The sequence below is a fragment of the Hesperophylax consimilis genome, chromosome 21 (assembly GCF_061612785.1).
Source record: "Hesperophylax consimilis isolate HC1 chromosome 21, BYU_Hcon_1.0, whole genome shotgun sequence".
NCBI classification, from domain to species: Eukaryota; Metazoa; Arthropoda; class Insecta; order Trichoptera; family Limnephilidae; genus Hesperophylax; species Hesperophylax consimilis.
In genome coordinates, this window is record NC_142856.1 from 31,711,541 (window position 1) to 31,725,478 (window position 13,938).

Sequence of the window (13,938 nt, forward strand, 5' to 3'; positions counted from 1 at the left end):
CTTTTTATTAACACTGTTTCTAAATGTTTCATGCATTGTTTATATCTTTTGTACGCTGACGACATAAAAATATTTGCCATTGTTCGAAATTTAAACGATTGTCTTCTCATACAAAGCGACTTAGTAAGGTTCGAAACGTTTTGCAATGAAAACAAAATTTACCTAAGTTACAATAAATGTAAACAAATAAGTTTTACTAAAAATCACAACGCTATCAAACACAATTATTGTATTGGTAATTATTTACTCGAGCGCGTTTACTGTATAAGAGATCTAGGCGTACTTTTTGATTCCAAACTCCACTTCGATGCGCACATAGATAATATTGTGAATAAAGCTTACAGCATGCTAGGATTTGTCATCAGAAACAGCCGTGAATTTCGAAAACCTGAAACATATCTTCTTCTTTACCACACTCTGGTCCGTTCTCAACTTGAATACTGCACCTCCATATGGAATCCATTTTACGATATCTATAAAGAAAATATTGAAAATATTCAAAAGAAATTTCTGCGATGCCTCAATTACAGAATGAGCGCACCCAAACGTGGGTACATAAATATGCTCACGAGTTATAACGTCTCCACTCTATCTAACCGGCGAACATACCTTGATCTCATGACTCTGTATAAAATCTGTAACAACGTTATTGACTGTCCCGACTTACTGAAATTGATAAACTTCAAAGTACCACCCAGAGTAACAAGGCTTAACGACTTATTCCACATTAGCAGGATGCGTACAAATGCTGGTGTCAGGGATCCAATCAGAAGAATGTGCGAATCACTTAATCAGAATCAAAACCTCAAGGACTCTGACTTATTTTTTGATACACGCACTACTTTTAGTAGAAAAATGAAGACTGTTTTCCTACAAAGTTCAAAGTAAACAACTTAGACATACTTCGTTTAAATATATTTATATTTTTTTACTTTCTGTTTAACATTGTTTATCTATTTATATATATTTTTTTTTTTGTTTTACCCTCTAAATTTTTTCAAAAATAATTTGTAAATTCTTAAAAGGATATTGCGCATTTCTTTCATATCTCTATTTGTAAAATAATATTCTTATGTATATATTTTTCCCCTATTTATAAGTGAAAATATTTGTAAATGTCTTCTGCTGTTTAAGTTAATTCGTGAGAAATAGTTTGGATGCAGGTGAATTCTCTAGTTGATGTTTCGTATATATTTTTGTCAATTGATATCTGTATCTGTTTTTTCTCCTTAATAAAAAAAAAAAAAAAAAAAAATACACAGAGGACCAACCCATTAAAACAAGAATAATGAACCCTGGTAAAATAAATAAAAATAATACACAGAGGACCAACCCATTAAAACAACAGTAATGAACCCTGGTAAAATAAATAAAAAGAATAGACAGAGGACCAACCCATTAAAACAAGAATAATGAACCCTGGTAAAATAAATAAAAAATAATACACAGAGGACCAACCCATTAAAACAAGAATAATGAACCCTGGTAAAATAAATAAAAATAATACACAGAGGACCAACCCATTAAAACAACAATAATGAACCCTGGTAAAATAAATAAAAAGAATAGACAGAGGACCAACCCATTAAAACAAGAATAATGAACCCTGGTAAAATAAATAAAAATAATACACAGAGGACCAACCCATTAAAACAAGAATAATGAACCCTGGTAAAATAAATAAAAATAATACACAGAGGACCAACCCATTAAAACAACAATAATGAACCCTGGTAAAATAAATAAAAAGAATAGACAGAGGACCAACCCATTAAAACAAGAATAATGAACCCAGGTAAAATAGTTACTCTAGCAAGTGAGACGGTGGTATAGTACCGGAGCGTGTAAGAATAAGATAATCCAACCCATCAGTGTACACAGTTTGGTGCTCGAGTAAGGCGCGCGGAATTTGACAAACGAACACCAGCAAATTATAAAACTTGATTTTGTGCTTTTAGCTAGTAAAAAATAACGGCGAATTATGGTAGTTGTCGGATAATTGAGCGGCGGATTACTGAGAAAATGCTGTATATTGATGATATTTGAAATGATTGTTATCTTCATGAGGTCTACAATCCTTGGAGAATCCTGGACATATCTGGGAAATGCCATCACTCCTGCTTGTCTCAAGTGTTCGTTGTTGGCCTCCCACCTCCCAGCGCTGCTCAAAACACTTTTTCGTATAGCAGACTTATTACAAAGAAGCCTCTTTCATATCGGTTGACTTTTTTTTTAAATTTTTAAAGTAAAATTTAAACATCATCGATAATTTAAAAAATACAAACTGCAAAAACTTTTTAAAGGTTTTTATGAACTTTTGAATCTTCAAAATATGGATGCGTATACTTGATGACACTTTTTCACTAATTACAATAAATAGAATTCCGACAGTGTTGTCAACGCTGTCGGAAGTGTAAACATGTACAAACATACACACAATTCCAAGTACGTCTTGTTTACATCAACTCTACATGCGCAACCTTTAATATATTTTGGTTTTTGTTTGCAGCAATCAAGAACAAGCCAGTCCGCAACGAGGATCCCAAAGATGCCAAGCTGCACGAGTACAAGGAGGAGATCGCCCGACTGCGGCAGCTGCTGATGGACCGTAAGGTGACGGAGGTGAAGAAGAAGGAGAAGCCCAAGCGTGCACCGAGGACCAAGACTAGCTCCCCACTGCCGCAGGAAAACAACGGTACTAAATCATCTCACTCGTGACTTGTTCACACTGTTTCCATGCGGACGGCAACAAGCCAGTCCATTACGAGGATCCCAAGGCCTTTCATCATCACTGCGCTATATCCCGGGATAGGATTTGGCCTCCTCCGCAAATGCACTCACGGCTCTTTCATTCTCCTTAACTTCTTCAACTCCTGTCCAGCTCCAGTCCTCTTCCATGCACTCTATACACCTTTGGTTATGACATATTGCCCACATGATGCAAAGGTGGGGCCATAAACATTCGGCGATGAGTGAATACCGTGCGTTGCAGACCACCGAACATGTGGTCAACGAATGCCCGATGCATTAATTATCTGTACTAATCCAACTTGAATGCAATTGTGACTAACACTCCCTTCTATGCTAACGCTGTTCAGAGACACTGTTGGGAAAGTGATGGGCATGCAAGCTTCCACTGGGGCACCCACACAATCATAATTTTTGGCATCCGGCATTCTGGCATTGTTTCAACATGTCCAGCCCACCGCAGTCTGTGAGACCTGCAGAATCTTACGATGGTCTTATACTCAATTAGATTTCCTATTCATTGTTATTTTTATTCTGTATTATCCTAAATAACCACTCTAAAATTGTGTTTAACCCAACCGCGCTGGAGGGGAGTAATACACATCCCCCAAACGAGAGTTTTGTGCGATATCCAGTTGTTGTTTACATCACATATTCTATAATTTAGGTAATGTTAGAAAAACTATTTGGTAATTAAAATGCATTTAAAAAAATGAGCCCATTAGTATTACTGTATTACTAAAGAAATTGCTCTCCCATTCCCTCACCCCAGTTTAAACAAGCAAACAAGCTGCGAGTACATTTTACTGAAAAGGGCTACAGTAAAATGTGTTTGAGATACGCTGGATTTTGTATTCTGTATCTCTTTTACCATTTTGCATTACCTAATCATTGACTTCTAGGCGATGATGGGCGTTGTCCGGTGAAAATCGTCGGTATAAAAAAAAATAGTAACTAATATCTAAGTGTTACTGAAAAGGGCAAAGAATATTGACAGGTTCACCGCCAACTCTGGCGTTTGGTGGAGTTTGAATGTTTCGAGAAACTCAGCACCAGCCAATTGACGTGTGCATCAATAAGGATAGGCCAGTTATAGATAGAGGCCACTGAAGTAGCGCAGGACAGGTACGACTGGAGGCACTGCGTCGGTGCGATAAATCCCTGACCTGGATAGAACAAAAGGAAAAAGATGTGTACGCATGTGATGTATGTTGCAATTGTAAAATTTAATGTATTTTTGTTATTTTCTAGTGGAAGTGGAAGCCCTAACGGTGGAGCTGGTAAACCAGAGCATGGAAGCCGAGTCGCACATTGAGGCGGAGCGCTGCAAGACCTCAGAGCTGGAGGCCAAGATCAAGCTGCTGCAGGACCGGCTGGTGCGTGGGGGCGGTGGAGAGAAGGACATCATCAACAACCTTAATGAGAGCCAGATCATCCTGGAGCAGAGGAGCATCGAGATATCCGAGCGGAAAAAGCGAGAGGTAAGGGGAGTTGGCTTGATATCTATCTTTTATCAGCCTTACCAATAAACGTGGTGTAAATTTTATACAATATATAAACAACCGTGTAGTAAAAACTGACTAATAAACTAAAAATTGACTAAACTGATATTTCATCATAAAAATTTATACCCATTGATTATACAGCGGAAGAGAGAAGTTTATTTGTTGTATGAACTCGAAATTTCTCACTTAATTTCTGAATATTTCCAAGTATTTTATATGTGCTATATATTTCTTTTTTTTAAAGATGTTGTAAAAACAAATACGTACCTTTTTAGAAATGAATAGATTTTTTTACTCCAAACGCTAAAAAAATTACAAAACAAATTCATTTTATCTAGGAAATCTGTAAGAAAATGGTTACTTCAGTTGTTCCCAGAGAATAACAAAGAAATATATACAGTGAAACTCTCTTAAGAAGTTTTCCAAGGGACCGGGGAAAAAAAACTTCTTAAGTGGGAAAACTTCTTAAGTGGGATTCAATTTTAGCCATTTAATAACTCGAGTCCGGGGCATACGTCATTCCTATGTCTACCTACGTTAAATTGTCATGAAAACAAGCTCATATGATCCAAGCGGTCAAAAAAAATAATATATATATACATCTTCTAGTTATCATGGTAATTAGTATTATGTATTTAGAAAAAGGTGGGAAAGTGAAATAAATGAAAAATGGTAGAACATAGTTGATTATAAAAAGTTTATTTACATACCTACATATAAATTATTATTTTTTTTCGAAGTATTTATCTATAGTAGATTGCTTAACTCTATTATTAAATTCTTTTGTTGTAAAATTTTGCATCTCTGCCAAATAACCCTTGAAGCACTCGGGCACTTCTGTACTCCCCATCAAGAAATGCTGAAAGGCATCTAAGTGGGCGAGTGCTTGCCCACAGGTTGGTATTTTCTTGGGGTTTTCATTTTCTTCAGCAATATCTTCTTCATCCTCTTCTGGTTCCTCGGAGCATAGATCGGATGTGTCCTGTACTCCACAAGGAACCAATTCAGAATCGATTCGGACGTAATCCGAAAATGTCTCCGGCAATTCCATTCTTCCCCGGAGAACATCCCATGTGGCATCGAAATCATCTTCAGGCTGCTCCCTCTCTTCTGGCGTGTCTTGGAACCCGGCTTTCCTGAAGCAGTTGGCAACGGTTTGCTGTGTCACCGAGTTCCAGGAAGACGAAAGGAAGCAAACGGCTTCGAGCAAATCCAATTTATACATTTGATTTTCTTCATTTATCTTTTGTAGCAACCTACAGACCATTTTTTTCCTGAAGTGCTGCTTCAGGGAAGCAATTATTCCCTGGTCCATAGGTTGCAGCACTGATGTTGTATTGGCGGGAAGAAATTCCACCCTTACATTCTTCAAATATCCAAGGTCCTTTGGATGTGCAGCGCAGTGGTCCACAAACAAAATTATTTTTCTGTCTTGTGCAGCCATCTTCCGGTCCATGCTGAGGAGGTATTCGTGGAAAGTCTTGCATGTCATCCATGCCGATTTATTGTTCCGGTATGTGCACGGAAGGTTCCTGATGTTTTTAAAACATCTTGGGTTTTTGGCCTTCCCGATTACCCATAAAGGCCACTTGTCGGAACCATCCGCATTGGCACATACCAGAACTGTGATCCTCTCCTTGCTCCGTTTCCCACCATGGCAGGCTTCTCCTTTAAAGGCAAATGTTTTATCTGGCAACATATTAAAAAACAGTCCGCATTCATCTGCATTGTACACATCACTTGGCTTGTAAGCTGCCAGAAGAGCCGGCAGCGTGGTCGTCCTCCATACGTCTACTACCTCCTTATTCACACTGTTGCACTCCCCATTGACTGTTTTGTACACAATGTTAGCACGTCGCCGGAATCTGTCGATCCAGCCGTTGGAGGCCGTGAATGGAATATTTAGCCTCCGTGCTATATCTTCAGCCCTTTCCTTGATTATTGGTACACTTAGTGGAAGGTTGAGAGCGCGTTTTTGTCTGAACCATTCCAGAAGGACAGCCTCCACCTTCTCGTACTTGCTGGACTTTGTCTTCTGGCGATTCAGAGGTCCTGTTTCCTGTGATTGTTTCAAGATATTCTCCCTTTTCGCCACTATTCCATTTAAAGTTGTCACCGGAATCGCGAGCCTTTTTGCCAATTGAATGCGCGTTTCTCCGCGCGACGCGTCTAACTCTCTGATGATTTCAATTTTTTGGGAAATCGTTAATGGTTTTCGTTTTACAACAACCGGTTTAGGCACTCCGGATAAAAACATGATAGAAAAACACGCACAAAAATTGTCAGATTATCGGAAAATAGTGGAAATGCGGAGGTCGGCGGGGAAATATCGGTAGCGAAAAAAAGCGATATTCGGCGGTATAATACTGGAAAAAATCACTCGAAAATCAATTGAAAAGCGGCGGGTCGGCGGTTGGGAAATGCGATATTCGGCGGTATGATACTGGATAAAATAACTCGAAAAACAGTGGAAAAGCGGTGGGTCGGCGGTTGAGATAGGACAGTCAGTGGAAAATAGCGTTGGTCAGAGAGTTCAGTAGGTAAAAAATCGAAAAAGCGTAGGTCAGCGGGTGAAGAAATGGAGCGTTGGTGGTAAGGTGTAGATGGTGAAACGTTAAAATCGAGACTAAACATTAAAAATCAAAACAAAACCATCCCATGGACAAAGTAAACACAATTTTAAAACTGTTAAAGTACATCCCTCGAAAAAGCCACTCGAATTCGGATAGTAAAAGTTGCAGCATTCCAAAAGGTTCATACTGTTGATCTTATTTTAAATTGGTGTAAAGGCAATGGATTATACATATTTGCTTGTTAGTGATTACTCACTCTTAACTTGACAGTTGAAGACAGAGCTGTGGATATACGCCGTCTCTTTTTTACGCTTTCGTTTACTATATGAACTGAGGGAGAAAGAAAGACTTGTTGTGGTTAATTTTACCAAGCGGTTTGATCAAAGGACACCGCAAGTAATTTTGTTAACCGCAAATAATGATAGCGGGTTCTTTGCCTCAGAACCGTTTGCGTACTGCAACCCTGCCATGGCACTGCACAGAAAAATCTCACAAAGTCTACGCGGCAAACTGCTTATTAGTTGGCGGACTTTAACTTTTTTGCACGCTTGCTGCTTGCTCCAATGGCATTTGAGATTTGAGAGACTATTGTTATGATGTATTTTTAAAGATATTTTAATCCTTTTCTAGAAATTCCTTATGAAAATAATATGCGCAGCTCAATATTATGCACCTGTAGGTTCATTTATGGTCCTACCTAACTAGCAGACATCGAATAGCTACGATTTCGCACATAAATATAAATAAATAATATATAAATAATACAAATAAAAGTAAATAAATTGAATTATATTAATATAATAGTGAATTGGTCATTAGAATAGAAATTATGAACCAAAACATGACTTGAATCACAAAATCAACCAAAACTCTTTCGCTTTCTGCACATTTAGACATTTTTTATTAGTAAGAATTCAAAACAGAGCTTGTACAGACTTTATTCAAAGTGTAACTAAAACACTGTTTAACAGTTGGGATGTGTTTTTTATTATTAAGGCCGTATATGAATAAAAGGTAATGTTCGTATGTATGTGTCCTATGGACTTAAACCATAACCGCGAGTAACACCGGGTACACATCAGCTAATAATAATTAGATTAAGAAATGTGCTTAAACATATGTATTTCAATTTCAGGTTGAAATGCAGCAAAAAATAGACCTAGAGGAAGAAACTACCGTCATTGTCAACAACACATTTGCTACACTTCAACAAGAGGTTGATCACAAAACAAGCAGGTACTTTTTTTTATTTTTTGGAATAACTTTATTGAGTAAAACCTCAAATTGTAATATTTAAATATTGAAGACAATGTTAGTGATTTCTAAACGAAAATCTGAAACAGATAAATCAATAAAGTTATTCCGAAAAATAAATATTCATTCTAGACTTGCAGAAAAGTCAACAGATGTCGCACATTAAAAATAAAAAATAAGATAGGTTTATCTAAAAAGACGCTGTCTGGATTGCATTTAGTTCGGGTTGAATCTTGCGATCATACATAAAGATAGTTGCCAATAAAAATGTGCGGTGAAAAAATGAAGACAATGTTAGTAGTTCTTATTCGAAGTATGATACAGTTAAAAGTGACCGAGGGGAATAGGGTCCCATTAGCTCAGTTGGTAGAGCACTGTCCCGGAAAGACAAGGGTCCTGGGTTCGAGTCCCAGATGTGACCGTTTCCTTTTCTGATTTTTCTGTTTCAGATTTTCGTTTAGAAATCACTAATATTGTCTTCAATATTCAAACAGGTACTTCTTTTACACTTATTTATAATATGGAAGTTAATCACAAAACAAACAGGTACTTTTTTTACACTTATTTATAATATGGAAGTTGATCACAAAACAAACAGGTACTTCTTTTACACTTATTTATAATATGGAAGTTGATCACAAAACAAACAGGTACTTCTTTTACACTTATTTAAAATATGGAAGTTGATCACAAAACAAACAGGTACTTCTTTTACACTTATTTAAAATATGGAAGTTGATCACAAAACAAACAGGCACTTCTTTTATGCTTATTTATATAATGAGAGTTCAAAGAGTTCAAAATCTATTTCCAGATACATATGCTTATGTAGAATTTTAAATGACTATTATTTACTACAAAGCTTCGCCTCGAGTTCCAACAATCTTTTTAAATAAACAATATGATTTTTTTTTTTTTTAACGGACATAATGGTGAATTAATTTTTCACTTTTTTTTCCAAAAATACTTATTTATTTATTGGGATATAATTCTTACATTTTCGTACAAAAATCTAACATCATTAGAAGTTACCATGAGTAATTATCAAAGATTAGGTTATACAAAAATAAATAAAATAATATAAAACGAAAATTCAACACATATTAGCAATGCAAAGAAAAAACAAGTTCTAAGCTGTTGATTATTACCTCCCTAATTGAGAATAACTCGTGTTTAGAGAGGGAATTATATATTATAGAGCGATTATATTTAGAAGACATCTCCGAATCATTTGTCGCAAGAATACAATATTAAGGCTTATTTCAGATTGAAGAAGTGTATGGCGAAATACGCCTCGGTGCGTGAGGAGATGGTGGAGACGCGCGAGGCACACGACCAGGAGCGACGCGAACGCGAGGCGCAGCAAGAGGAGCTCATCACGGACCTGAAGCGCAAGCTGCTGCTGGCCGACAACTTCGTGCCTGAGGCGGGCCGCGCCCTCGTCTACCGGGTGCGCTACAATGAGGATACCGACGAGTGGGAAATACCGCACGATTACAGGTGAATAAGTTCATAGTGAGTGGAAAGTACCGCAAGATGAGCATGGTAGACTTTTGGATATTGTTTACGGGTTCGAAACCTGTCTTGAAAAGTGTCTTAACCCCTGGAGAAAATAAAATACTGTTTTTTAAAGCAGATGAAAGACTCTTTCAAATTTTATTATTACAAATCATCATAATATGAGACTAAAAATATTTTAATTTAGTATGCAAACATAAATTAAGTTTGTAAAGTTGGTTACCGAGGGTTTTTACTGTGTAAACGGTAATTACCACTTTACATGAAACTAAAAAGCATTTCTAATTAGACAAAGGTATTATGAAAGTTATTGTCACTTTTTTTTTCATTTGTATAATTTTTTTTTTTTAAAAACTTGAGAATATATAGAATGTAATCAACCTTCATAGAATTATTTCAAAATTTTGGGAGCTTCTACGGTAAACTTTTGTATGCAAACTGAAATCATTTAAATGTTTAACGCTTTATGAAAGCTTTTAAATGTTTTGTATGCGAAACTGTTTAAATCATATCTCACCGTAATACAAGAAGAGATTATTAAATGAGGTGATGAAAGGTGGTCTAACTTCTAATTTTTTAATTCCAGGCGTGAAGATGATTCGCAGACCATTGTGCGCCCCATGGCATTCCCGGGACGGAGGCGCCCCATCAGCGAAACGCTCCGAGGCCGCACCGAGCTGCGCTACAAGTGCGAGAACCTGCTGGAGCTGAAGATGGAAGTCTTGGGCTCCACCACCAAGGCGTACAAGAAGCCCGCCGTGCCTGCCGCACTCAGAGAAGTAAGTCTTTGGGTGGTTGTTTCAAAATCCGTCAAGTAACGTCACCGTTTGGCTTGACGGGCGATTGCGATTTGATCATAACTAAAATATTCTGAGAATCGGCTTTTAACAAAAACCATTCATAGCACTTATCATCGATTTGGTGCTCATTTATTTATTTTATTTATTGAGAAGTACAGTGAATCCAATAACATTTCAATCACCAGTTATTTACTCTCCTCCCCCAGGTTCTCAATTCAGCACTAACTCGTGAGGCGGACCTTGAGATTAAGAAGCCCATGACCGCGCGCAGGAGACCAACCACGGCCCACCACAAAACTCAGGGCGTGCGATGAGCCGTTACACGCCTCGATACTCGTAGAATAACATACCTTGATATCCCTCCGTGTTACCGCTGTTAGTTATACGGCGCACATTGCATAAGCGTCACGAGGATTGTTGGGCCGCACACCACTTGCGACACACTGAATCTGATGCTTATTAAGAGTCGACCCGATTTAGTTAGAATGTGCCACAAAATTTATCATTCATGGCAAACTTTACGCATGAAAAATTTGTATTTAAAACCAAAGTTAATGTATCAAGGGTTGATACTGCCGTGAATAAATACCGATTTGTTGCCATATCAAGTATTGATATGATGGATGTCAAAAGGTTAATAAGCGAAAAAATTGTATTTTTTGTGTAATGAAATGACCTTACTTTCATGTCTTCTAAAAGTGACTCACAGTCCGTTGACCACTGAAGAAACAGACCAACAGAGGTGTGTTGTGAGCATATACATGTGCCCGGAGTAAACTCCTTGCTTTTCTTTGGTGAATGGAATTTATCAAACATTTTCATTGGTTTGTCTGTGTGGCCTAAAAGTTGATTTGGATTTCTTTCTATAGCATTCAGTGTGTTTGTTGCAAGTGGTATTGCCACAAACAATGGTAGCTTTTTGTGTTGCTAATATTATGTGTAAACCAGTCTAAATGCATCTATGGATATCATTTTATCCAGAATTAAATTGAAATAAAACAAGCAAAAGACATTTTTCATAGATTTCTCGGAAAATACGAAACAGTACATACATAATTATTTACACGTTTTGTGTTTTTATTTGAGCAAGAAAATTATACAAATTTGCTCTCTTTATTTGTAAATGTGAAATTATTATACTTTATATTTTTGTTTCGTTGCATAATAAATTATTAATTTTGTATTTTTAACAAACACCACAATGTAATTTTATAATAAATATGTAATTTTAGCACCTTTCTATTATAAAACAATGTGCCGCTTATAGAAAAAAAATAATAATCCTGTAATATAATTATAATATTTATTCGTGGGAACTTCTTAAAAGAGTTTCGCTATATGTAGTCATTTTATGCATGTTTTTTTTATTGATTTCTCATTTTGAATTATTTATTTGAAAAAATATTTTTACACTGATAAATTATAAATAATATTAATTGGATGTATATTTGAATTTTTTTTTTCTTAAAATGTTTTTATTTACTCAATAAAAATACAAGTTAATCTAAAAAAATTCATTACATTGATTTCAATCAGTGATTCTAAAAATTATTGGGCACACCTAACCTTTTGTCCGCGATAGTATCAACAGTTGATATGGCAAGAAATCAGCTTTGATTGCTGATAATACTCTGCGTAGGGGAATTGAAAAATCTGAGTTAGTTCAAACGCAAAAGGTTAAGGCCCAATTGCAATATTAAATTCAAGTTAATATTTTCTCTTTTTCTGTGCTTGTAATATATACATATTCCTTTTCACTTTACGGCGGGCTTTGTAGCGTAATGACACAAGCATTTGAATTTGATTCAGGAGTTTACGGATTTCATTGTATTTGTACGCACGCTGCCAATCTGGATGTTGTGAAGTTAATTGTTAAGTTTGATGGACCTTGCAAAATGACTGTAGAGCTAGCTATACATTAGTAAGAAACATTAATAAGGTATTTATTAACTATCCACGCAGCTGTCGCATGTGTATTGTGATCTATGAAGTTTCACTAAAACACTTTTTGATAGATTGCATTGAAAAGGCCAGCGTTGTAAAGGTTAAATTAAATTTTATTTTATTTTGCATCCTTTACTTTGAAAGCTAGTTCTTGAAATTTAGTTCTAATCCAAATGTGCATTATTTGCATACTCACCGTATGCAATATTCCTAAATATTGTTAACTCTCTAACAAAGTTAATTTTTGTTGGTGTTTATCGGTGATTAACAAAGTAACTCAATATTTGTGATGATTGAACTATAATAATATTTAACTTAAATGATAATTATTGATAAACTGACATTCCTAACACATCATTTTTTTAACTGATAAAATTGTAATTTTTAAGTAAATGAAATAAGGTAAATTTTCATATCATTTTATAATTACTATTGTTACAAGCTTTCTATGATTTGTCCTCTCTTAATTACCGTTTTGTTTTTGATTTCCATAAAAATGTATCGTTAAATTGAGCAATTTCCATGACATTAATGTAATGTGTATAGTAAAAAGATTGGCTACAGCTCTTGTAAGCAGCATTCAGGCCATAGACCCATCGTGTCATCTTCCGCGTTTCACCTTATTTCTTTGCTAGTAACCAGGTTCCATTATCCCCTAGGGCCCCACAAGAAACTTCAATAAGTAAAGCTGACACGTAGACAAACCATGTTTGATATAGTGACATTTTTTTGTTTTTGTCTTTAACTCTTTGCACGCGGCCGTATCAACTGTTGTTACGGCAAAAAGTCTATACTCACACGCGGCTGTATCCACTGTTGATACGGAAACTTTGACAGCCGATATTCCAGCGCTCTTTCGTCATAAATGTATTTCTTGCTTACTTGGATATTCGTAGAACTATCACGATGCTGACATCTACAAGAATTTCTCAAAAATAAAATTGTATTTCATAAAAAAAAGATTGATAATCAAGTGCGCCTCTTCGCGCCTTTTAGTCCGTTAGTTTACATTTTTGTCAACGGATGGCGTTAGTACTAGTACGTCATTCACAATTTTTCATAACTAAAAATGATAAGTGATCATGGTGTCCCACTTGTGTCTATCACCTAAGTACACACACGCCGAGTGAATGGCGGGACCACATTCAAAAGATACGGTACGTCTTTTTATGAAATTTTATGTTTTTTTGTTTTTATAAACATCTAAGAGTGTTGACACACGAGGATTTGTTTTCATATTGTGGAGAATAATCTGTTCTGTCTATATAGTCCAATAAATCATGCCAGAATGCTATTATTTGACATTTAATTGCGTGCATAGGTATTTGAAAATATGTACCGCGTACGGGTATAGATAAAACGGAGTAAATTAACGCGTTCAAAAGGTTAACTAACCTTGTAAAGGTAATATTCTAAGGTAAAATTAATGTACAAGTTCAACACTGCAATTTCAGTGCTTCATACCAATCGGCCACTAGGGGTTACCATTCACCAGGGTTGTCATTGGGTGTTTAGCTATGTCTTATGGAGTCTTCTTTTCATCAAGGCGATATATTGTGTTTCTTTATTCTCTTAAAATTTTCTACAAGTATTGGT

General features: G+C 36.1%; 1 protein-coding gene across 1 annotated transcript in view; it reads left to right on the forward strand.

Annotated features, from left to right (window-relative positions):
• Klp68D (kinesin-like protein 68D) overlaps window positions 1-11,522 on the forward strand; it is a 74,411-nt gene extending 62,889 nt beyond the window's left edge. Inside the window, exons 7-12 of the mRNA XM_089644776.1 lie at window positions 2,510-2,695; window positions 4,000-4,229; window positions 7,962-8,062; window positions 9,347-9,580; window positions 10,185-10,377; window positions 10,605-11,522. Coding sequence (XP_089500902.1) covers window positions 2,510-2,695; window positions 4,000-4,229; window positions 7,962-8,062; window positions 9,347-9,580; window positions 10,185-10,377; window positions 10,605-10,712 — 1,052 coding nt within the window. The 3' untranslated portion in view covers window positions 10,713-11,522. The remainder of the gene's footprint in view (window positions 1-2,509; window positions 2,696-3,999; window positions 4,230-7,961; window positions 8,063-9,346; window positions 9,581-10,184; window positions 10,378-10,604) is intronic.
• The last annotated feature ends 2,416 nt before the right edge of the window (window positions 11,523-13,938 follow it).